The 25,370-nt window shown below is 40.5% G+C and overlaps 1 protein-coding gene across 7 annotated transcripts in view; it reads left to right on the forward strand.

Annotated features, from left to right (window-relative positions):
• TSNARE1 (t-SNARE domain containing 1) overlaps positions 1–25,370 on the forward strand; it is a 496,518-nt gene that overhangs the window by 153,508 nt on the left and 317,640 nt on the right. For all 7 annotated transcript variants that reach the window (XM_048938875.1, XM_048938870.1, XM_048938876.1 and 4 more), the window contains 2 exons: positions 1,602–1,679; positions 8,341–8,410. In XM_048938875.1, the coding sequence (XP_048794832.1) occupies positions 1,602–1,679; positions 8,341–8,410 (148 nt within the window). The remainder of the gene's footprint in view (positions 1–1,601; positions 1,680–8,340; positions 8,411–25,370) is intronic.

Genomic DNA, 25,370 nt, shown 5'->3' on the forward strand with positions numbered 1-25,370 from the left:
ATCTGGTTAAGGGATGCAGACTGTGTTGCAGTCACAGTCTGCTGCCTGGAAATATGAATTACAGCTCCTATCTGAGTATATGTAATGCTTCAGCTCAGAGGTGCAGCGTGCCAGTAACAGCAGTGGTTTAAATGCACTGTAGCATGTCAAGTGGACAAGGACTGTGGTGCTTTGAGCTTGGCCAACATTTGTGGTAGAGCAGTTTTACATAAAGCTGCAAAAGATGGGGTCCGAATGGGACTAAACCTTGGGAAAATCTGATCTAGACATTGTTCCAAAAGTGTAAGTGGACAAACGACTTCCTGTGGTGACTATTATCTATCAAAATATGACTCTTTTTAAGGTTTTAAGGGTACATGAGATATCCTTTCTCTGTAGTATAGCTCAGTCCAGCCTCACACCCACCTTTCTCTGGCAGTGATGAAGCATTGGAGGACCTCAAGTTTTATGGGGCTTTATGTTGGGGAATGAAGATTACCAACCAAACAAACTAAAACATTAAAACTAAACCAAGCACTCAAATCTTCTGTCCTATTCTGTGCTCTCCTTGTAGGAAAGATTCGGGTGCATTGGCCAAAGTGGCACTTAAGGAAGTCACCTGGGCAGCACCACTAGCAATTCTGGGCACTGTCTCCTTAACACTTGCTGTTGGGATATCAGGAAGAAATAATAAGAGAAGCCTATCCCAGGGATGCTGTGCAGGAAGATGAATGTGCTGAGAACTTGTTTGAGCTCCCATCCTCCACCTGTCCCAAACATTTTTTTTCTTCTCATTGCTTCCTCTCCCTTTTCTGAAGGCAGGACCTTGCTCTGCCTATCTATGTTGTTGTGCTTGCAGTTTCTCATTCATTTGCAGTTCTGCTATGTCCACTTGATAAATGAGCAGAAATATTACTATTGCAATTGCTAATAATTCCTGCAGAGGCTGCCTTGATCCATGTAAGCCATATCTGATACATCTGATCATTGCCTTTCCTGTCCTGATGATGCTGGCAAAGGCATCTGGCCTTTCCAGTGCATGTTGTATGATCTGGCATTGTGTAAAGCTCCATTGGACCCTCTAATTGGGCTAAATTTCCAGTGAGGAGGAACCCACACTGATGAATTAATGGTTAATCGTCATTTTTATTAAAGAGAGCATGCATGCAGGAGTTTGGATTCAGTGTTTTATTACATCATTCAGCTGAGCAGCAAATGATTTGTCTGTTGGGACAGAATAGGGCTCCCCATCAGTCCTCTTCTTGTTGAAGCAACACGGTGATTCAGATGAGCAAGTATTATTTTTCCTACAAGAATTTTGCTTCGAGAAGAAAAATCTGTCTTCTTTGTATGATGCTCTAGCCCTGTGTTACTGGTGTTTCCCTGTGTGATCAGATAGCATTTTGAGGTGGTAATATTGACAGTTCCCTGAGCGTGACAGCACATCATCCTTGCCATAACCTGTGTGTGTGCATATATAACAAGTAATATTTTGGTGACAGCTCTATCATAGATGCTCTCTGCTGGTCATCCCCTTTCAGAGGCTGTGATGGGAGTTTAGAGACCCTTTCAAAGTAATGGTGGTCTCCAGTATTAATAGATCTCTCTTTTTGTCTTTGCAGCCACCCAGATTGATCCCAGTGAACTACAGGAACTTTTTCAGGAGACTTCAGCCAATGTCTTCCGAATTAACTCCAGTGGTGCGTATAATGAGAGGTTTCCTGGTCGTTTGTGTGCTGTCCTGCTGACGGCTCCTGTGCGTGTACGCAGTGTGTGACAGCTCCTGTTGTCAGGGAGCAAATATTAATGCAGTTTTCTTGCTGCTGCATCTCATGAGCACCAGCACATGTCCAATACACAGTTCATTATAAGATGTAAAAATATTCCACCATATGTTGCATTAAACAGGCTCAGATATATTCCAGTTCTTACGGAGTCCACATCCTTTTCTATTTTTAATCGTGTCATCTGTTACAATAGGGAATTAGAACGCAGAAAGGTGGAACAAGCCAGGCTCATTTTCTAATGTATCACAGCACTACTGTGTTCAGAGCCTGTCATACAAACCTGCAAAACATGTATCTCCCTTATAAAAACACCAACACCAAAGCTCTTCTGTTACTCTTCGCTCTAAAGATTGAACAGTGATGCTCAGTCATCAATATGATCCTCATATCTCCCAACACAGTGGAGGTGCAGAGTTCTTCCCTTCTTTGGAGACATGCTCTAGCTCATCATGCCTCACCTGGGATAGAATGTAAAGCTGCATTTTGCAGATAGGTGAAAACTAATGTTGAATAGCAGTTAATGTTGTTGTATCCCAGTTCTAAAGCACTGCTGCCAGACAAGGGTTTAAGATCATTGAGTGCTGATGTTCTGAATCTCCATATCAGCTTCTGTCTCTCGTCTGATTGTGTATAAGAGCATCAGGTAAGAAAGAGAGCTGGATGGGATGCAAAGAAAGGATTTTAGTGTCTCAAAAATTGTTTTAATTCTCCCCATGTATTCTGGGGAAAGGTCTCAATCTTTCTAGTAAGGGATCTTTGCTAAAAGGGGGATGGGAAGCAATTCTTCTGAAATATAGGCATTGTTTGTCTATAAGGATTTTTGCATGCTGCAGTACAGTCATGCCTCCATCTGCCAAGCAAGTTTGAGCACACATTTTTCTATGACTGTAAGGGATTGATAGATATGAGTTTGCTTTTGACAGTCATCTTTATCTTGAGTCAGAGCTTCAGGACCACCTGTAGCACCAAAATACTTCTCACCAGTCAGATTTTGCTGCTCTCCACTATCCGAGAAGGTGACGTTGAAGGTGAAAGCAGGTGCTGGGTAGGCTCTGTGAAGGTGTTTGGGTACCTGGTTTTCTGTAAAATCAGAAGAAAAATAATTCTTCACACTTTCCTTCTGTGCTTTCGGTAGAATAAGCCCATACAACAAGACAGGATGGATGTTTGCTTGCTTTAAATGCATTTTGAAGAAAAGATCTGGGAGTACTAATGAATTAGAAGTAGAACGTGAATTCACAATGACCTAATTCTAATTTCAGTGGGAAACTAGAGAGTAACTGTTGAAAAGATGGAGCCACTTCTGTCACAGTGCTCATAGTGGAAGAATGGGAGGCTGTAAGCACAGGCTGAAACACAGAACATCACAATTCAATGTGGTGAAAAGAATTCTGACCATCTGGTTGATTAAACATGGCAGCGAGAGCCCAGGAAGGCTGTGGGATCTCTGCTCTTGAGATATGCAGAACTGGAGTAGGACCTTGCTTTCAAATTGGAGCAGAATGTTAGAGACCTCCAGAGATGCTCTGCATGAGTCTATGATTCTTCAGTGGTTCTGCTACACATACAACATGATTCTAAATGAGTTGAAGGCAAAAATGGGTAAAGGACACTTCATGGTTGTTTTCTGGTTTTGTTTTTGCTTTTTTGGTGGTTGTTATTTTTAAGAGGGATAACTGATTGATACAATTACACGAACAGTTGTTTAAGGAACATGTTATTTATGGTCTTCTGGAAAACTACTTGCATGCCACAAGTTTGGCAGCCTTCTTCGAGGAGCAAAAGTTGAGAAATTCAAGTTGCCTTTGTGCTGCACTTTTGTGTGTCTTTTGTGATAGTGGAGAGCAGCAATTGGACTGATAGTACTTGGGGTGAGGTATAACCACCTACTGCAGAAGCTCGAGAAATTCATTCGATCACAGAGTGGTTGTGATTGGAAGAAAGCTCTAGAAGTCATCTGTTCCAACCTGTCTTTGTAGTGAATGTGCTCTCGTCCCTTCATTAGCTCTGTGCCTCTTCATTAGACTCTCACCAGTATGTTCATGTTTCTCTTGTACTGGGGAGCCCAGAACTGGATCCACTAAACCAGGTATGGCCTCCCCAAGGCTAAGCAGAATGGAAGTCTTGCCCTCTAATGCGGCCTGAGATACAATTCTTTTCCTTGCTGGAAAAACACCTTATTGGTTTAAGTTCTACTTGTTGTCCACCAGGACTCCCTGGTCCTTTTACCTGATCTTTTCTTTGAGAAAACCTCAATACCTTGACCAGGGCTTATGGCTGCTGTGGCAGCTTGAACCTCTCAGTTGTAGCCAATGGTACTTGGCTTACAGATTTGGGTATGGCTTTATTATACAGAAAAACCTGAATTAGCACTGGTCTTACTTTTTCCAAGCACTAACGGTGCTACTTTGATAATGATGATATAATAGTATACTGGCCGTTGGCAATGAAGGATTCATTGCGAAGTTTTGCAGGCTGCTTGTTTGCTGTCAGTACCCAAGCTAGCTAGGTTAGGGCTGACAAAGTATATCTGAGCTGTAGTCCCAATTCCTGCTTTTCTAGTGGAGTTTACCCTGAGAAATCCTTAAGATGAATGCATTATCTTTGTTGAAATGCTGCAATCCAATTTCTACTTTTGTTCTTTGCATTACATTTATCCCTTCAATTAGGTTTTGAGTAATTTCCGGTGGTCTTTATTTCTCCTCTTAAGACTCGCTCTTAGAGTGAGTGAAGATTTGCTTTCAGTTGGAGTTGCCTGTACAGAGTGCTCTCTGAAGCACGTATTGGCGGTGCCTGTACTTAAAACTGTTTTGTAAAATTGGAGAGGTTACAGGGAAGAGCTAAGGCGATTGTTTGAAGTCCGCAAATCGGACTTTAAAATGCATGCCATCCAAATTTCTGTTTGAGACATCTGAGAGGGCTTGATCATGGCTTGTAAGTACCTCTCTGGGAAGAAAGACATCAAATAGATACATAGGGCTCATTAATCTAACATTCTCACAGATAATGAGATCAGGAGATAGGAGTCAAAGCTAGACAAATTCAATCTTTCTGTATGCGGGTAAGTAGCCATTAGAACTGCTTATTGGAGGGACGTGATGGATGCGGTGTGGCTTCGAACCTTTAAATCAAGATTCAAATGTCTTTTTATAGGAGATACTTTAGTCCAGCTGCAGTCTATGGTCTCAACATAGGAGTGATGGGATGAAATTTTATGGTAGGAAATCAGACAGGATAATCAAAATAGCTCTCTCTGGCCTTTAAAATCTATGAATCTATGAATTTATAATGCTTTTTAAAGTGCTTTTAGGTTGAATAAATGCCCATAAGATACTATGCTCTTCACCACCTCTGTTATTTTTGTCTGCTGAAGGAAGTTTGATTCAACTTGTTTGCATCTTGTTCACAAGCCCTTCCCCAACAGTGTGTCCACCTTTGCAGGGGAGGAGATGCTGAATGTACTGCTGAAATTTTACACAGCTAATCCAGCCCAGATAAGGAGCTTTGCAGAGGTGTAAAATGGGAAAGGATGCCCAGGATCCCTTCTGCCTTGCACAGCTGCACCATCTGGTCTCTTCAGTAAACCCAGCAAACTCTGTCTCAGAGCACGTAGCAAAAGTCAGTGCTGCTTTTGTGTACCAGCACACAAGCAGCTGAGCAAGGAGTGGCTGCATTGCACATGCTCACCAGATGTTGCCCTGTGCTCCTGTCGTGCCAGGCATGGTGTATTGAACGTCCTTCAGGATTGCATAAATCCAGGCAGTTTCCCTTTTCCTGCCTTACCCCAACCTCACTTGGGACTTCCAGGTTCTCCATTGTGTTTGGAAACCAAACTAGGCATAAGGTGTTATGAGCTCTCTGCTCTGTACTTCTGTTGTTTGGATTCTTTTTGCTCTCCTTACTATTTTTGCAGAAATCTGAGCCTTTAAAGTGATTTAAATTCTTCTTGGCCATTTGAGGCCTTGGCTTCTGACCAAGGAGAAACGTTGCAGCTCTGAGCTGATCTTGGCAGAACTTACATAGAAATGCTTCGTGCTCCCCCTTTCTGCTATGAAAATGGACATCTTTCTTGTGTGTTTAATAAAAACCTTAGATCCATTGCTTATGTTTATGAGCTACTGCATCATTCTACCGCCAGTTCATGAACATAGGGACATTTTTTTTTTAAGTCATCTCTTACAGAATTGTCAAGGGGTAGTGGGAACTTTTACCTGTACTTCGCACCTGCTTTCTCTCTGTTCTTCAGGGACTTTCCCTACAGAGCATAGGGAAGGTTGTCTGATAAGGCTTTGGTGAGTTTTATGTTTTCTTACTCAGTTGATTCAGCCTGTTCCAATAAATATATAAACTCTTGTAAATGGAGCTGGCTTGATGCCTCGTGGCTAAAGGGTTGATCACTGGAGGGTATACTGCAAGAATCAGAGCTGTTCTGCCCAGATGGAGAATATGAGTCCTCTAATGGGTCTCTTCCCTCTCTAATTCCTGTTACTTCCTTATTAATATCTCCCCGTGACAGATTGGTGCCACATGCAATCCCATTATCTTGATCTGAGAGGCTGAGCAAAGGGTTTTTCAGCATCCCACAGGTATGATAAAGTCTCCATTTCCATCCTGGGGTAGTTTCTCATTCCCCATTGATTTTAAAAATTTTGATGATGTAGGCAATCAGTGGCTAACTCTCACTTTATGTAAATCAGTACAAGTCCAGCGGCAGTGACCTCTGTGGAACATCTTGGAAGACTAGCATATGCCTTTTAAATATTAAATATACAAGGCCTGTGAAGTAAGAAGTCTGTTCTACCATTGGCTTCATGGCATTGCTCCAGCCCATCTTGACATGCTGCTTCTTTTGGTAACTCAAGTATTCAGAACTGGTAACTTCCAAGGGATTTTCCATATCCAGCACAAGAATCATGCAGGTTTCAATAGAACTAATCTTAGCCAAAGCAAGGTATTCCTATCCCAAAATATGAAAGAGCTAAGTCAGACTAAGATCCAGGAGGCTCAAGTTTGCATTTCAGTTCTGCTATTTCCCAGGTAAGAGCCACATCAAATGCCAACATTTTGGCTGTTCCAGAGCTTGTCCTATTGAGATTACTGACCTTTATACAAATAGAATTCTGGAATCACTGAATCTTTAAGGTTGGAAAAGACCACTAAGATTATCTAGTCCAACCATCAATCCATAACTCCATTCTCCAATGGCATTAGAATAAGCACCATGCTCTGAAATGCCCCAAAGGGCTGGTAGGTCCTGGAGTATTTTTAGATTATACTAAATTTTGTCTTTGAAATAGACAGGTTGCATGGGAGACTTGAATTGTTAGGATTACAGAGCAGAAGGAGGAAATTATAATATCTGTGAGATTTTTTCAGGATCAGTGCTTTTATCCTAAAAAAGCAAATGGCTATTATTTAAGACTGACACTTTATTCTTTAAAGAACTGTACGTCCAGCAAAGTGTAATAATTATTAGCTCAACTGTAGAACAGTTACTTAAGGTTTTGTCTCAGTGAACTGTCAAACTCTGTACTGAAATCTGCTTTTGAGATCTAGCAGTATAGTAAGCAAGGTGAAAATATCTGTTGGTGTTGGATACTCATGTTGTACAAGGACATTAATTAGTTAGTTTGGTCCTTTTTTTGTGTCCATATGTCTTTTGGTGTCAACCCGCAGAAGCCCAGAAGAAAAGAGGGAATTTGGTGTTTTCTGTCAGGGGAAAAATAGTTAAGTGACTTGTTCAGAACTACAGACCGAGACGGAGTCTGCAGTCATTAAAGTAATAGATGTCTTAAATTTGTACTGGAATAGTTGACCCATGTTACTTATGTGTTCTTTTTGTTCCGTAAGTATTGAAGCGTAACTGATAACAGGGTCATAAGTTCTTACAGCTGGAAGCATCCCAAGACAATCCCCGATGTAAAGAGTAAGAATGTCATTCATATTGCATCTTTCATTGTGGAATGTCTTAAAGTGCTTTATGTACTTGATATGCTAAGTCCAAAAGAAATGATCTTCTGTTAGTGTGAAATGAAGATGTGACAGTGAACACCCACAAGTATTTATGCATTTTTTTCTTAAATATGAAGTTTCTGTGTAGTGCTATACGAACCATCTTTCCTACTTCCAGCTCTGATTAGAATCACTTAGACTTGAGCATTCTTCTCTCCTTATAGAAAAAGCCCAATGAACTCCTTAGCTAACCTGCAGATAACAGTAAGACACATTTTATCTGAGCTAAAAGACAGAAGAGTGAGTATAAAAGTCTTGAACAGTGAGTTAAAAGATAATGGAATGAATGATAGAACTCAACTTCTTGGAGGCTATTTGGAGTAGTTAATATTTATTAATTAGTAGTTATTCTATCCTGTCACACCACCCATGGAATAATCACCTCTTGGGGACTCAGTTTTATCTGTTTTTGTGTTAAGTGGCATTCCCTTATATTGTCACAAGGTACTTGTTCAAACACTAATTCATTGTGTGGCTTTGAAAGGAAATAAATTAAAAGATGAGTGAAAATCCAGTATGTTTTTCTCTGAAAATGTTCCTTTTCTTTCTCTGCTGTTGACAGTGACCTCTCTGGAAAGAAGTCTTCGATCTCTGGGGACCTCCAATGATAATCAAGAACTTCAGGATGGACTGTGAGTCTGTTTTGAATTGCATCTCTCTGTGTCCCAACCTTTTCATTTTTTCCCCTCGTCTATCCTCTCTCTTTCTTCCATCCTTTTATTCATAACTGGACACTTTTTTTGTCAGGCTCACTTAATTTTGTTCCTTTCTGTTGGTGATTAATGATTGTAGGACATGTATTGATTGTATAAAGCTTTGCTTGTGCTGGTTTTTGGAGGCAGAGAATGGTAGGTAGATAACAGGAAATGATGGCCCACAGTGAAAGATGTGTTTCTGTGGTAGTGTGTGGGTTGTTTGTTTTGTTGCTTTTTAATGTGAAGCCAGGCTTGAGAACTTGTGTAGCTTTTTCCTTTCTCTTCTTTTTTTTTCTTTCTTTTTTTTTTCCCCCCTCTTTGCCAAAGTCAGTGAATTGAAGAGGAAAAGAAAGAAAAGGAACAAGAAAGGTATTTTATATGCGGAGATGTGTGTTGTGGCATTGAAACTTGCATCACAGGGTATAGCACAGAGAAAACGAAACTTCAATTTCGCTTGCAGTAGATACAGTTCATTAAACTCTCTTCTGGATATGTGTATACACAAACATGCACAGTTAGTTTTCATTGTATGCATGCTAATTAGAGAATTAAAATGGCTTTTCCAAACGTAGCACAATTTATTAAAGCTGCTTCCCTTCATGCAGCCTGCATAAAAAATCAAGTACTTAGGACATGGTTCTGGTTCTGTATATATAACTGCATTTCTTAATGAGGTTCAGCTGTGAATGGAGGGAAGATTTTGATTTCTATTTCTTTATATTAGCATTACAATCTGAAGAAGTGCCTGATGGACTTGACTCACCTTTTTGATGCAATATAATCTCTCAGATAGGTTTGCAGTCTCTCTACTTCTCTCTCCAATTCATTGCTATCATCTGCGCATCTGATCTGCTCTAATTCACATCAACACTGTTTTGCAAACTGGAGGAATAAAAATAGTTACAGTAATAATAGTCGGAAGATTTTGAACTAAATTTAGGGGACAGGAGAGGATGTGAGAGTAAAGAGTCAGCCTGTATAGATCAGTGTAATCAGGAAAGATGTTTACATGTACAAAATTATTTGTAGCATAAACCACCCCAGTAACTGGGGAAGATCCTTTGTCCAGGAAGGCTTTTGCTCACCCAGAACATCTCTTGTGCTCATGCTCCTAAACTACTACTTTTTTATTTAAGAATCAGTTCCTTGGCTATTCAGAGTGTTTCAACAGTGTGGCTAGATAATTTTCTTTTTTCTTGAGCAGCTACATAAATAAATCCATAACGCACTAATTGCAATAATTATTTGTGATCTTGGAATTATCATTAATTGTCCAGATAGCTAAAAGTAGCATCTTCTGATTTTAACTGTGCTTCCCTGCTCCTGTTGTCAGCCCCAGAATTTCTCCCACTCTCTCCTTCCGCCCTAATGGTCTGTTCCCTCTTGCCAGGCTTTTGCAAAAGGTTTCCCTTGATTTTTCCTATTTTCCTTATTGCATCTCCAGATAGAACAGTTGCAGGGTATCCAGCAGAATAAGACCAGCAGTTGCCTTCCCCTCAGTGTCCCATTCTTTTTGTCCTAACACTGATCTATGCTTCACATTGACCCCATTTCACCACCAGATGTATGCATGCAAGTAGCCTGAATGCTCCATGTGCATCTCTGCCTTTCTCTCATGAGAGCTGCACCAGCAGAAAAGCAGCACACCATGAATCACGAGAGCCACGTGGGCTGCATATATCTCTATGATCAGGAGCAAGCAGGGGGTCAGTTCTTCAGGTGAGACCTCTGGAGCAGCATTGTCTGCTTCCCCAGCTGCAAATCATGGCTTAACCTCTTGCTCCTTTGCCACTTGAACCCTTTTCTTCTGAGGTTGATGCATGTTTTTCCTTGAATATCCTCTAACGTGGAAGATGGGTGGAGAGAAAAGACTGAGCATTTGGAAGGTTTATATTCTTGGCTATTAGAAAAATGATAGTTTTTGTGGACATCTAAATGTGTGGATATCTTATCTGTCTGGGATTGTTTGATCTGGAGAAGAGGCTCAGGGGACACTTCAGAACTACCTCAAAAGGAGGTTGTGGCAAGGTGGAGATAGCACTCTTCTTTCCAGTAACTGATGACAGGATGAGAGGTAACAGCCTGAAGTTACTCTAGGGGAGCTTCAGATTGGTTATTAGAAAAAATTTAGTCTCAGAAGAGGTAGTGAGGTATTGGAACAGGCTACCCAGGGAAGTGGTGGAGTCACCATCCGTGGAGGTTTTCAAGAAAAGGGCAGATGGCACTGAGGGTCATGGAGGGGATGGGCTGACAGTTGTACATGTTCCAAGAGGTCTTTTCCATCCTTAATGGTTCTCTTTCATACTAACTAGGTGAATGTCACTCTGCTAAAGTGATAGGCAGGTGAGAGGTGTCAGAGTATTTGAGAGTAGGGGGACGACAGTGAGCATAGGACATTAGGTATGTACGATAGTCTGTACACTGCAAAAACACTTATTTACCTAGCTGCAGGGTCTTGCTACTGCATAAATAAAGAAAGCAAAGTTGCCTGACTTTTTAAAATTCATGTACTTTCCACCTCTTGCGCACAAAGCTTACAAGGGCATCAACAGGGATGCTGATTCAGATGAGGGCAGACTTCTCACTGTCAAATTGGGCTGTTCCCTTTTCTGAAATGGTTTCTCTGCCTTTGATAGCTGAGTCATTCAGGATAAGGATGCATCTGTGGCAAGTGAATTTAGGACGAGTTTATCCCAAGTAGAGTGCCAGCTCTAGTCAGTGAGACAGAGCTTGGCTGCTGAAGTGTGAGCAGGGTATATATGACACTCAGCAGTCAACTCTTTCCAGAGCCGGCTCAAAGACTTACATGCTTAGATCTTGAAATGCTGGAAAGTGAAATGTAAATGCCCATAAGAAGCTCTAGATGGAGTTGGTTGAATGCAGCTGACCCTGGATTAATTGGGAATGGAGCAGGAGTAAGAGGAAGACAGATGCATGGAGCTGGAATTAGGAGCTAGGATCATTAGGCAGTTCTGAGGCATGATGCATAGCTACACCCGTCCTGTTGAATACTGATACAGTGCAAGAAAAATATATTTATTTTTATCTTTCCCTAACTTTTAGTTTAATAATCCAGGCTCCCAAGCAATATATTTCACTCATTCGTCTCGTGATGTGGGATTGAGGGAGTTCCCTGATGTAGATTAAATGTCCAGATAAATCATTGTCTCCAAGAGAGTGAGAACCTGACCTAGTGTTGTGACATCAAGGTTATGCAGTTCCAAATATCCTTTGGTGGCTATCTCAGAGCAGTGAAATCGAGCTGTTAGTAGCAGAAGGGGCTCGTGATTTCCTTTCTCGTGAGGCTTGTTGACCATAACAGTGTTGTATGCTTTCCAAACCAGGCCTCCTATATTGCTTATGTTCAAGTATATCTTTTCATTGGATGTTTAGCACTGGCTTAACTTATTGCAGGTGTAAGGTTAATATGGTGCTGTACTGAGTTACAGTCACACTATCCTTTTTTTGATGTGTCTGGGATATAGCTATGACACTTCGTGCTGCAGCCTTTTTGGATTCTTTACCAGTCTCTAAAAGGAGAATTTGCTTGTTTAAGGAAGGGTTGTGAGGATGATATTTTGGGGACTTTTAGCACTGCTGGAAGTTTTGAGTGTGCAAAATATGTTGATTTCTCCAGATTTGAAGGAAACAGAAAAACAACAAATTTTTGCTTCCACTTCCTTTCTCTGATTGATTTGTTGCTTTTTTTTTTTTCTTTCTTTCCACAGATTATAGAAATATATAGATATGTTTTTCTGCAGCTGACAGGGGATTCAAATCTACATCTGTACAGTGCATGAAAATAAGCTTCCTATTCTTGTAGAAATGACATGGCAGTATTCGTACTCTCTATTATATATCCTTCCCATTTCTCTGGAAAAAATCAGACATACTGGCATCACAAGATCTGTATCAGGGAGCCCACAAGGACATAGGTCCTCCTGTTTAAGCAGAAAATTCCTACATCCACAGATTGAATGTCACATCTAAGCAGTGTTAGCGAATATATACCCACGAAGCAATCACTGTCTGCAGAACACTGATGAAGTGCTTGCTTTTTGATGTATAATACTTTAATGATTTTATTAGGGCTTTGCAACAGAACTGATTACGGTGCAGTACTGCAAAAGAGTTTCAAATTATTTTTCGAGTGGGAAGCTCAGTTTGAGGTCTGAGCTTCTCAGGGGTGAGACAAAGGCAGTAATGCTGAAAGGGGCAAAAAGTGTAGCTTTTGGATCCTGGATTTTGGCCAGACAGTAACCTCAAGATGTACCTGTTTTCCCTGGGAATGCAGGTTATGCCAAAATTCATGTATGGTTTGCTTGCTTATTGCTGGGTTTAGAAAGAACTCTATCTTCATCATGGTCCCCAGTAAATTTTCCATTATCCCAGTAAATCACTGGGATAATTTCTAGGAATGCCTTCATCAGTTTATCTTGCCATCACATGTTCGTTAAATCAAGTGATTCCTGTGGTGTAACAGTGCTCATATGACAGGATGCCCCATTTAGGGTGTTCTCAGGGAGAGATATAACTGTGTAAGCCCAATGCCTATCTGCACATCCAGAATTAATTAAAGAGTGGCAGTGAGCTCTTCAGTTCACTTGGACACATTCATTGTTGTTTTGCTGGATTTGTAGAAGTGCTTTGAAACACTTTGATGCTCATGACGTGGTTGTTACTTCTGGAGTGCACTGGACTCTATTATGGCTGTTGCTTCATGTCATCTTCATTATGGATAAGTGATCTTGAGGGTGGCATCCCATGGCAAGGGTGTCAGAATTTGATGATATTTAATGTCCCTTCTAGACCAAGTCATTCTATGATTCTGTGATCCTGTATGAGTCATCTACAGATAGGAGTCTGTGTGGCTTTGGTTAATGGCATCTATCAAGCTTCATATCATCCCGGTAAAACAGATGATTCTTGAGGCTACTGAGATGCCCCAGGGTGTCTGAGGCGTACATGTGGGTTTGGCAGATGTGGTGTGGGATTTGCTGTTCATTTACTTCTGAAATAACAGTTGTCCTGGATGCACCTGAGGACACTTCAAGTGAGTCTGGCTGCTCATTTGAATCAAGTGGAAGAATTGCCACTTCTAATTGACCTTCTGGGGACTTGGTGATCTTTAAGGGTCCATTCCAAATCAGGGTAGTCTATGATTCTATACTTAAAGAACTCAAATTCATCCCACCTAATAGATAAGACAGTAAGATGTGTAGTAACCCAGGCTTTTGTAGAGAGTTGTGAGGTCATTTATTCCTAATCTAGATGGAAGCCCCCTTTGGACATGTCCATCTTTCTCTGCATATGCTAAAGTGAGGCCAAGTTATTTTCCTCATGGGTAGAAGCATCACTGACCTGCTGGGAAGGCAGATAAATCCACACTTCAGGCTTTTCTGAATTGTCTTAAAACAATAAATATTTGTTTCTAGGTTTATGCTTATTGTTTCCCTTTTCTTTTCCCATCTTACTATTATGTTTGATAAGTTGGAAGTATAGCTTAAAAAAATGTAAGGATTAAAAAAAAAAAAAAAAAAAAAAAAAAGCTTCTGTTAAGAAGGTTTTAATTCCTGTGGAATGCAGATTCAGTTAGAGGAGAAAGATATCTTAAAGTCATAATTTACTGAAGGAAGATTTTATTAAAGTAAATCAGACAGAAGCTTTTAAGTGTCAGCATGTTTAATTAAGGGTAGGATTTAATAATATTTCATATGGTTTTGTTATTCTGCTTGTATAAGCTTAAAAAAAAAAAGATTTCCATAAATATTTTGAAGCGTCGTTTTGATTCTGTTAATATGTTAAACCCTTCAAAGTAATACCTTCCCTGTTCAACTCAAAGCAGTCGGATTAACTTTATCTATCCTCCATTTATCGCTGTTGGCATCAATTTCTGACATGAAAAACCTTCTAGGTTTGGCAGTAAAAATGGATTGCCAGATTGCAACATTTGCATTTAACTGTATAATACTCTTGCCTTATTAGTAATTGTGTTTGTATGACAGATCTCACCCTTAAGAATCCCATAGCTCCAGATACATGACATCTCTGTGATAAACTGCAAAAGCTGGTGATGAACTGCAGAACTCTCTGATGATGATAAATTCATTGACTTTTGACCACCTTCTCTGCTTAGAAAGGTCCTTGGAGTATCCCTTCACATGCCTGAACAGTTTCTAATGGTCACTACAAATCAATCTGTCAGAGAAGAGTTTTTCTTTTCAGTGCTTTGCTCCCAAATTGCCCTTGCCAGAGGTCTGAGATGGCCAGAAGTCCTGGCCAGAGTAATATCTTTCCATGTCAAGATATCAGCCTTTGGAAATAGGCTGTGAATTTTAAGTAATGAAGTGATGGAGCAGTGATTAGTTATTCGTGGCAAGTGGTGAATGCTTCAGGAGATAGAATCATGGGAACAAGGAAGGATGGGTGGGAGATAACCAAACTTTGCCTATTGACAAGTTGCTGCTTGTCATGTTTTCCTTAATGCTGTCTCATGACTTGTCTCTCAGTTTGTGATCTCACCTTGGTGTCATGGTTGAAGAAGACCATGAGTGCCTGAACACGCACTGCTCGGACCTCTGCAGATGAAAATTGGGTGGCACAGGAGCCCCAACCTTTCCATGTACTATAGTTCTTGCCTCAAGTTCGCAGAATTTCCCTTCAGGTCTAGGTCCAATTGGTTGAAGACCAAGGATATAGGGTCTTCTGGGAGCTGATGGACAGGAGAAGTTTGTTACCATAGTGTGAGCTCACTCACTCCTAGCAAATAGGAAGTGTAACATCCTGGGACTGTCATGCTGTTCAGAGCATAGATCTTGGTAAATGGTGAAATAGGGAAATGTTGTATCCTGCCAGAGACTTAGCTGATATAAAAATCATCCGTCTCCTCACCCCAAACACTCCTGCTGATTTGGTGCCTACGGAAAAAAATGCACACCTCCAATTTGGAAGCCAAGTGCATCCTAAAGAAGTGCTGGATTTGTAGTGAGAAAATTTGACACTAACCGAAGTGTATCTGGATATTGCTGTGTGTAAAAATACTGTCACGCTTGGTCTTTTTATAAATTTATTCTAAGATGCTTATCTGGAAAGTGCTGAATTCACATGGATATTTTTTGTGTTTATGGGTGACAGCTGAAGGAATAAATAAATGGAATAAAACTATCCCTCTTTTTTCAGCGCTTGGACCACCATGATAATAGCAAAACTTCTGCTAATTTTGAGAAAGCCTTTCTGAGCTTAGTCAGTGACAAATATTCAGGTCTCCCTGTTATTAGTCAAAATACTTATTTTAAATTTTGGGCATACTTTGTTTTCTTTTCTCATATATTAGAAATGAAATGTGGCATTTGAGTAGATTAAATATTGACATTTTGAGTCAACAGTGAAAAATCGCTCCTCCTTCTCCCTCCCAGAAAGGAGAAAACCAATCCAACTCAAAGTATTTTGACTCTTTCTTCCCTAAGAGTTAGAGGTAGTGAAAGACAAACTTTCCTTCTACACATCCTGCAGAGGGCAAGCAATGTTTTATTAGGGTTGGAATATCCACAGGCAGGAATTTTATCTTATGACATGAGATACTGGTTGGAGCAGCTTGCCTCTGGATTTGTCAGCGTAAGTTCTGTAAACTTTGAGACCAAAATAACAATTCTGCTGAAGAGAGGGGGTTGGCTACATGTTTACATTATTTTTTATGCCTACAGTTACACATCTAGCAGTGCAGTTCGTATTGATTGACTGGAGGGACCTGTGGGATGAAGTTTGTTTAATAATTCATGTATGCAGGCACTGAGTGCGTAGTCGTTAGGGCTGAGCATCCGTTCTGGCACGGAGTCCTTCAGGGGTCTGGCATACTAATCCAAACATGCTCATGTTTAGTGAAGTCCTTCTGTTGGCTTTGTGTAAGGTCTCATTTATTCCTCCAGTCTTACGTTAGCCCTAAAGCCAGGAGCGACGGTCATGTCAATGACAATGATGTGTATTGTGATCAGTGGCTTCTGCTGATCTTTCAGTTGTAATTCTGAGGGCAATATGTTGAAACAATTAATGCCCTCAGGAAGGTTTGCTGAATTTTAGAAGAAAACAAAGACTAGAACACAGTCTTAGGGAAAACTAAGAGGGCTTTTGCTTGTTGGAGAAATCTCTGCGGCTTGCTAAATATCACTGCTTTTTTTCACAGCAGCGCTCAAGTGGATGAACCCTTCAGCCACTAAGATGATCAGAGGGCTGGAGCACCCCTCCTATGAAGAAAGATTGAGGGAACTGGGCTTGTTTAGCCTGGAGAAGAGAAGGCTTTTGGGAGACCTCATTGTGGCCTTCCAGTACTTGAAGGGAGCGTATAAACAGGAGGGGGAATGGCTGTTTACGAGGGTGGATAGTGATAGGGCAAGGGGGAATGGTTTTATACTGAGACAGGGGAGGTTTAGGTTAGATATTAGGAGGAAGTTTTTCACACAGATGGTGGTGACGCACTGGAACAGGTTGCCCAAGGAGGTTGTGAATACCCCATCCCTGGAGGCATTCAAGGCCAGGCTGGATGTGGCTCTGGGCAGCCTGGTCTGGTGGTTGGCGACCCTACACATAGCAGGGGGTTGAAATCAGATGATCATTGTGGTCCTTTTCAACCCAGGCCATTCTATGACTCTGTGATTCTATGATTCTGCACTGTGCCCAATCAGGTCCATCACAAACCTGTGCAGAGATGTCAGAATTCCCACTGCAGGAGGCACTGCTAGGGGTTAATCAGATCTTTGGGCAATTTGTATGAGCAAGAGAGATTTTAATCAAGTAAGGTGGTTTTCAGCAAGTAACACTTCTGCAGACCAGTAATGGGGTATCAGGAGGAATTCTCTTTAAATTACTGAGTTTAATACCCTTTTCCCAACTTGTTTGAAGTAGAACTAGATAATCTAGGTAAGGATGCTCTTTGGAAAAAATGTTTTGGAGGGAGAAAAGTGACTAATGCCAGATAAGAACTACAAAGACAAGAACAGAGAAGGTGAGGGTGCCTTAAGAAATGATAATTTTAGCATAATGTTACCTGGTGGCTGATAATGCAGCATAACAGATTTATTCCAGAAAACTCTTGTGATCAGCTGTGTGTCCACACCCTCGTCTTGACTAATCATGCTGAAGATGGAGTGTTTGACAAACGTGTTGCAGAAAGTCAAACCTCAGAGGATTTATACGTGTTTACCAGAACATTTCATAACAATGCCTCCATACATTCTCTCTCCTGGTGTTCACAAAATGCAGATGCAGTTTGTGCATGAAGAGCTTGCCTCTTCATGTCCTGTGATCTTGATGCATTCAGTCTTGCAGAATAACGATTAAGTAACATCATGCGTCTTTCCTAGATTGCAGTGTCACACAACAGGAATCTTCCTTATGGATTTACAACAGTAAAGGAAAAAAAAAAATTCTTAGCTCCCCTGTATACATTCTTAGGGGTTAAGCCAGCTGTGGAGGACTTTCCATTCTTTTTTAAGAGTTATTTTCTTAATAGCAATACAGTAAATAGGACCAGAAGGTTAAAAGTGTACATGTGACCCCTTCACTGTGCAGCCAGTAAACAGCTCAATAAAGTTTCAGTGTTCAGGTACCATGAGTGCTGTGCACTTGGTCCCATGGCAACAACCACCTTAGGAAATGTGCAGAAAAAGCGAGAAAACTTGTTAAAGCATTCAAAAGGTAGAGCACTCGGTAAGTCTTCTATTTTAGCTTTATTTCTTCTTTTCTTAAGCTGCAAGAAATGTTAACCCTGTGTGCAAATGTTTGATCTAGCACTCTTAATCATGTTAAAAACGATAATGACACTGCTGCTGCAGGATTGGGAGAGGTAAGTTGTTGTATGTTGTTCAAATGAGCTGGCATTAGTTGAAGGAAATGACAACAGTGCAGACTCAGTTGAACCAGAATTTGGGGTTCTGTGGCAGAGAGCAGTGCTCTGGGGGGTTGAGCAATGTTAAAGCTGCTGTTTGTAGATGGAGCCCCAGCAACTGAAAGAGGTTTATGGGATTGATACTTTGAGGCCTTCTTGCTTATGTACAGCACTGCAGTGATTTGTTTTTTGTTTTTTGTTTTTTTTTTTTTTTCCATGTGAAGCTCTAAGCGCAGTTGTTCCTATTCAATATAATTACCCAGTAACAAAGTGTGATGCCTGACATTTTTGTTGTGGCTTTATGGTACTGCACATGGCTGCAGTTATGTTATATGATGTGACAAGTCTAGAAGGAAAACCAGTTCAGATGGTTAAACTGGTGATGATGGATTGTTTCTGTACATGGACCATTTAACAGTCTGAGCTAGCAGATTGCAAATGGGATTAAATATGGATTAGTATTAGCTGCTGAAACGTTTGAAAAGGTGGGTAAAACAGCTGAGTTATTTGCCAAAAAGCAGGTTACAGCAGCAAGTTGACAGGAGCTTTAGATTGTAGTGTTGATAAAGCCCCTCAACCTTTCCTGCTTGATTCACAATTGCAGTAGAGGAAAAATCCAGCTATGTCACATTGTCTGAGGAGCATAAATGAGAGAAAGTAAGATTATTGAATTGCTGAGCATGGCAAATTCCCCCAAGCCCTGCAGAATAATATATTTTAGCCGTGCTTTACAGTTTATAAAGGTCAGTTTGCACTTCAATTACAAATCTAGGTTTAGAGCTTTTAAAGGACACAGAGAAAAAAAAAAAGCAATTTTTTTTTCTTTTGTGATTACCTCTTGAAACACTGATAATATTTCAGAATCATTTGTGAAAAGATTTCACAGTGCTATAGCAACAGGCATTTTAAAAGCCTCAGCTGAAATGCTGAAAATCTAGGTCCTAGTTTTATTTCTCCACTTTACAGATGGACAAAATAAGCCCTGTGAATTCTTAAGGCTTTGCAGTGAATTAATCACAAAGTTGGGCAGCAATCTTACATGAGAGATTCAGCCCAATAGCAAACCAGGTTTTATTAAAAAGAACTCACAATTTCTCTCTTTTTTTCCCTCTTTTTTTTTTTTTTTTATACCAGCATTATAGCTGTTAATGTTCTTTATTGAATGTAATTTCACTCAGTTGGGAGCGCAGGGTCTTTGTATCCTGGTTATATCTAGAGTTGACTGGGCTGACAAGGGAAAGAGGTTTCAGGCATGGAGGAAATAACCAGAAAAAAAAAAAAGAAAAAAAAAGAAAAAAAAGGAATAACCTTTTTCTCAATATAGATATGATTGAAATAGGAGATGTTATTTTTAAGTAGGTGAGTAGATGCCTGTGCCTTTTACCTTACCACAGGTGGCAGCCATCCAATAGCTCTGTAGATATCTCTGCTTTTTCTAGGCTATGCCTGAGTAACCACACCGCTAACAAGCCGTAAAGAGAGCGAGCTGGGTCACAGGGTAAAGGTTACCACATTATGGGACCAGGCCATGCTAATTATAGTGCTGAAAAGTGAATCTGAGTGGATGCAGCTAAACTATTGCATTTCTCAGGCTTCCAGAGGGAGATTTTTTCTTCTTGCCTCCGCTGAGGAAAGCTTCCTCCCTTGACACATGTGCTTCCGTCTACTTCACATGTGTCTTGGTTCAACCAATTATGCATGAGATGGACAATTAAAAAAGCATCTGTTTTTGCAGCAGGAGTCGTTCTGCCTCTGGCGTTTTCCTTGCCACAGTGTTTTTTTGTGTAGAGGAGGAAGATGAGTGAAGGAAGTGTACCTCAGCTGCTCCACATGCATCTTGCCCTCTGCACTCTCCACCCCTCTATTAAGTGCTCTCTAATAGTTTTATGCCCTTGTTATTCTGTGGCACCCAAACATGCCCCCAGTGCTTGAGGTGAGGCCGCAGGGCTCAGAGCAGAGAGGACAGTCCCTCCCCTCTCTTGATGGCTGAATGCTTTCCAACAGATCCATGTTTCTCCTGGGCTGAGGACTCCACATCTGGACACAGTTGCTTAGAAATGAAATGAGTACACACAGTATTCTTCTCACACTTGTCAGCTGGAAAGATGATGGATAAAGAGAAGAAAAGAGATGCTCATGCTTGTCAGCAATGCTTACATTCCACTAAAAGCAACGCACATTATATTTGCTTGTGAAGATACTCCTTAGTCTAGCTGCTACATCACAGGTTGATTGTGCAGCTCTTAGAAAGTCAGAGCATCTCTTATTGCAGTTGTCCTGATTCTCTTTTTTGAAGAAAATACATTTTCCCCAGACTGGTTAGAGCAATTTTACCAATCTACCCATCCATCTAGTCTATGCAGCTAGTTAATGCAGCTGTGCTCCTGCTTCCCTCATTGTATTCAGCTGGGCCTGCAAGAGGGGAAGAGCTGGGGAGATCTGCTTTATGCATGATCTGCTTTATGTATGATCTGCATTGCCTGCTCAGCAAAAGGAGATTGTTCCTGTGCAGATGGATGGTGATACTGAAAAATGCACCTTGGTGGCCCATGTTGCTCATCTCTTCCCTCAGTACTTTGCGCTACTCACAGCGAACGACAAATACCCCTGAGCAAAGTCATTTATTGCTGTGTAATTGCATGGAGCAGAGTGTACTTCTGTTGTGTAGAGGTTTGAGGCACGGAGAGGATTTTGTCTTGGACTGCATACAAATTGATTTTTTTTCCTAGATTTTTGGGTGAAACGGTCACATTGTGGACACAATTCTCTACTGACTCAGTTCTAATGTTATGTAAAGCATAGAGTGTATAACAGTGATTAAGGTCAAAGAAAAAAGCATTGGGAATAAAGGCACAGCCCCAAAATCTCATTTCTCTGTTGTTTAATACAACACAGTTCACCAGAAGCCATCATCTCTGGGTCATGGCCAAATCTGATGCATTTCCATTATGATTAGCACTTCAGTAGGAGCATTTGTGAGGCCCAATAGGTATGATATACCCTGATAACTTTAGGGCATAGCAACTCAGTTTTCACAACCTCTCCATAAAAGAAATGGGAAGACAGTGACAATATGCAGCCAAACTTACCAGCTTTGTGACTTGGGCTGCGGTGTCAAGTGCCTTATCTGTGAGTATTACATAGAAAGAAGCCTCAAATTGAGTCTCTCACGAAATGCTCTACACTGTCTGATGTGATTTTCCTCTCTGAAGTTTTTCGGTACAGGTAGTGTTTTATTAACATCAGTATGAGCTGTTGGGACCTACCAAGAAAATGTGGTAGCTTAATAAGCAGTGATGCAGGCAGCATTTTACTCATAAATGATGGGGCAGATGGAGACACAAAGAAGAGAGTGGGACATGAAGGAGGCATTAAATCTGGCATTTGTAGAGTCGGAAAACCATCATTGTGAGAGGGTGCTGGTCTGTTTATTGTGTGAGAGATTTATGAGTATGTGGTTAACTGTGTTTTCCCATCGCCTCCTGTTTTCATGGAAGAACAGAGTTTCTGAAATCAAAGTTTGCGTAAGCAAGAAAAACACTGTTCAGAGCAACCAGGAAAAGTAAATAACGTAAATAAAGAACCTCATATTACATTTTAAACTACCCTTGACGCAGTGTAAGATGATTGTAAAATTGCCAAGATGCCTGGAAAACACAAACTGAATAATTCCTAGGTGGAACGAAGAACAGGATTGACTTCAAAAGAATACTGTACATAATAATATCGAATAAAATTCAGAAAGCTGACTCTGTCCTTTCATATGTACCCACAAGCATTCATGTTTACTTTTTCTTGCTTCTTTTCCCTCACCCATAAATTTACTTAACAGAAATTACTCCCTTTCTTCACCAACTTTCTTGTTTTATGTATGAATTGTGCAGCATTTCTAGCCCAGTACCTTCCTGCTTGGCAGATACATCCACTCTTTGATCTACCTGCCTTATCATTTGTATCTTATGCATCATTGTCTATTATAGCTGTGATTTTCTGTTGGTTATTGTGCATGCTTTTTGTTAATTTTCTGACCCAAGGATTTAATATAGTCACACATTAAGGGTTTCTTAATTAAATGCATATTTCAGTTATTCCTTAGTTACCTGTGACCACTCATGACTAGTTTTATAAATGGTTCACTTAACTAAAGCTCTAAGATGTAATCAAGACATGTGCATAAAAGTAGGTGTCTGCTCACTGGTTTGTCTGGGGGTTGGATGTGGCCGTTTGTATGGATCAGTGACATTGTTCTGTATTTAAAAGGTACTACTCAGTATGTAAATACCTGAGAGTTTGGGAAAGATGCACTCTATTTGTAACAAGTTGTATTTTTCTGCTAGTTTTTGTCTTTCTTTTTAGGACTGATTTGGGACTAATTTTTAATCCAATTTACTTGTCACAGCCGTGATTACTCAATACAAGAAACAACAACAGACAGATTAATTTTAATCCTTTTTTAATCATTTTCCCTTATTTTAGTTTTGTGCTGGTATTACGTGGATGTGGAGTCTGAGCTGTGGGTATTGTAGCACGTTTATTTCTGACTTTTGAAATCCATATTGGTGAGAATAACGACAAACAAGCAAACAAATGTGGAGTCCTATAGAGACTCCAATGGAGCCTGCAGTCTGTTTTCAGGGCTGTCCCAATGCCCATGTTATTCAGAAAAGAAGTGTCAAGGAAAAAGTATTGTCCTGTACCTCTACCAATAGAAGGAGATGCTACAACAGTTTCTCTCTGAAATCTCTTTAACCCAACATTTCAGTGCATCGTTTTATATGTTCAAAAATTGTTATAATCACAGAATAGTAGAATCATTCAAGTTGGAACAGAAATTTAAGATCTAATCCAGCTCTTAGCTTCACTGACCAAATCCCATCACTAAGCCATGCCACTGCTTATGACAGATTGGATATTAAGAAAAATTTGTTATCAGAAAGAGTGGTGAGACATTGGAACAGGCTGTCCATGGAGGTGGTGCACTCAGTGTTCCTGGAGCATTTCAGGAAACTTGGAGATGTATCAGTGAGGGACATCATTAAGTAGGCATGGTGGCGATGGGTTGATGGTTGGACTAGATGATCTTAGTGGCCTTTTCTGGTCTTTCTTTTATGACTCTGTACTTCTGTAACAATGTCATAAGAAGATACAGTGCAAAATGACCAATTTTAAATGTTCCCTCCTTGCTTCTTGCTTTTAAGTTTTCTTGGAGAGAAATGGAGAAGCACTAACCACCCATGCCCGCAGCAAAGCATGTGACAGCACTACTGTGTCAGGCTTTAAGCTTCCAGATGATGTGGAAATGGCATTTTTTAAAGATGCAGATGGAAGGGTCCAACTTCCACTCCTCATTTTTGCTGTTCACTCCCCATATACCTCTACAAGGGTTGAGGTTATGCACAGGTAAAGGAAGATGTGTGAAACGTGTTTTCTTTCCAGTCTCCAAACCAGAGCAGACTGGTTTGCCTTCCTACCGGAAAGTATTGCCATTCTCTAAGTGGCAATATTGTAATTTAGCTAAGAAAGACCTCTTTTGCTCTATTTTGCAAGGCTTTACACAGGCAGAGATGTCACAGGAGGGAGTTCGGTGCGTGCCGCCGCACACTCCAGCAGCGATGTGCATGGTGGGTGTGCAGTGCTCCTTAATGTGGTAATTAGGGGATGCCTGATTTAAACACACTACAAAGGGCCTGCTGTCATTTATTTTCTTGTTTATTTTGGGACTTCGTTGTTTGTTTGCTTTGAAAAATGACTTGTTTAAAATGTGCACAGCGAAAAGCCTCTGTAGCTGCAATCCTTTTGTGTTTCTCTGTGTTGGTATGGGTCTCTGCTATTCCCCAGATAAAACAAAACAAAACAACAAAAAACCTCTCATAATGATAGTTTTGTTGCATAAAACTTTATTAAAAAAGGCACTTAAATTGGGATAAGTTACATATTGCATACTAGCATGACAACAAATACTCTGTAAAAATGGGTTGGATTTAGTCTCCAACTTGTTGAAGTGATGGAGCAGTTAAGTCTGGGCTTTGACCTGAGTCCTTGGCTGAAGCCAGTGTTTTCAGGTAATATTGCATGTGAAGTTGAAAGCCTAAAATAAATCACCACTTTCTGTGCAATTGGTTGTGGCACATTTCTCTCTGTCCTGCCTTCATTGTGGTTATGTCCAAGCTCCCAGTATTTGTTGTGGTTTTAGTCATCAGTCCTTTGAATATCAAATATGGTATGTAAAATTCTACAGTGTTTGCTTTAGTAGGAGAGCAGCTGTGCTAGAAACAATTGTCGTAGTAATAAGAATGAGAAAGATTGCTGGGAGGTATTTTAGTAACTGTCAGAGTCAGTATTTTATTTTCAGAACAGGCCTATGTCTCTCATGTCATCACTCCAGGTGTGTGGTGACAAGGGGATGTGGCAGGATCGATCAAGTTCTTTGAGTTATGTGAATATATGTCCTTAGCATCCCTCAGTGACCCTCACCTTGCAGACCTGCATCTTGTTACACCCTGAGACTTACTGGGGCAAAAGGAAGCACACATGGGATTTTTGTGAGTTCACTTAATGTTCTAACAGTCTGATTGTCCAACTTACTTAATGATTACAGAAAGGTTCTTTAATAATGAGGTTATAATGATTACTATTGTTAATTTTGTACTATTAGTTTCCAGTAATTCAGTTTTTCTGTTCTGTTTTCATCTCTAAAGCTGGTTTTACTTGGTTGACAAGGTTGCTCTGCTGTCATGACCCTTTACGGACTGTTGTAAGTTGAGTTACAAACTAGAGATGTCTAGTACCATCTGCACCACGTTCTGTTTTACTCTACTTGTAAATAATTCAACCATCACAAAATAGCTACTTGTAATTACTATAAACCAGTGGTTAATTAGAAAAAAATTGGTCTGTTGCCATTGTCCAAACAATTGTTATGGCAGCCAAAATAAGCTCAAGTGAGTTCTGAGAGTGGAGGTCAGTGTAACGAATGGCTCTGTGTTACACCCAGTCCATCCAGATCTAGGAATTGAT

Source organism: Lagopus muta, chromosome 3 (assembly GCF_023343835.1).
Source record: "Lagopus muta isolate bLagMut1 chromosome 3, bLagMut1 primary, whole genome shotgun sequence".
In the NCBI taxonomy this organism is placed as follows: domain Eukaryota; kingdom Metazoa; phylum Chordata; class Aves; order Galliformes; family Phasianidae; genus Lagopus; species Lagopus muta.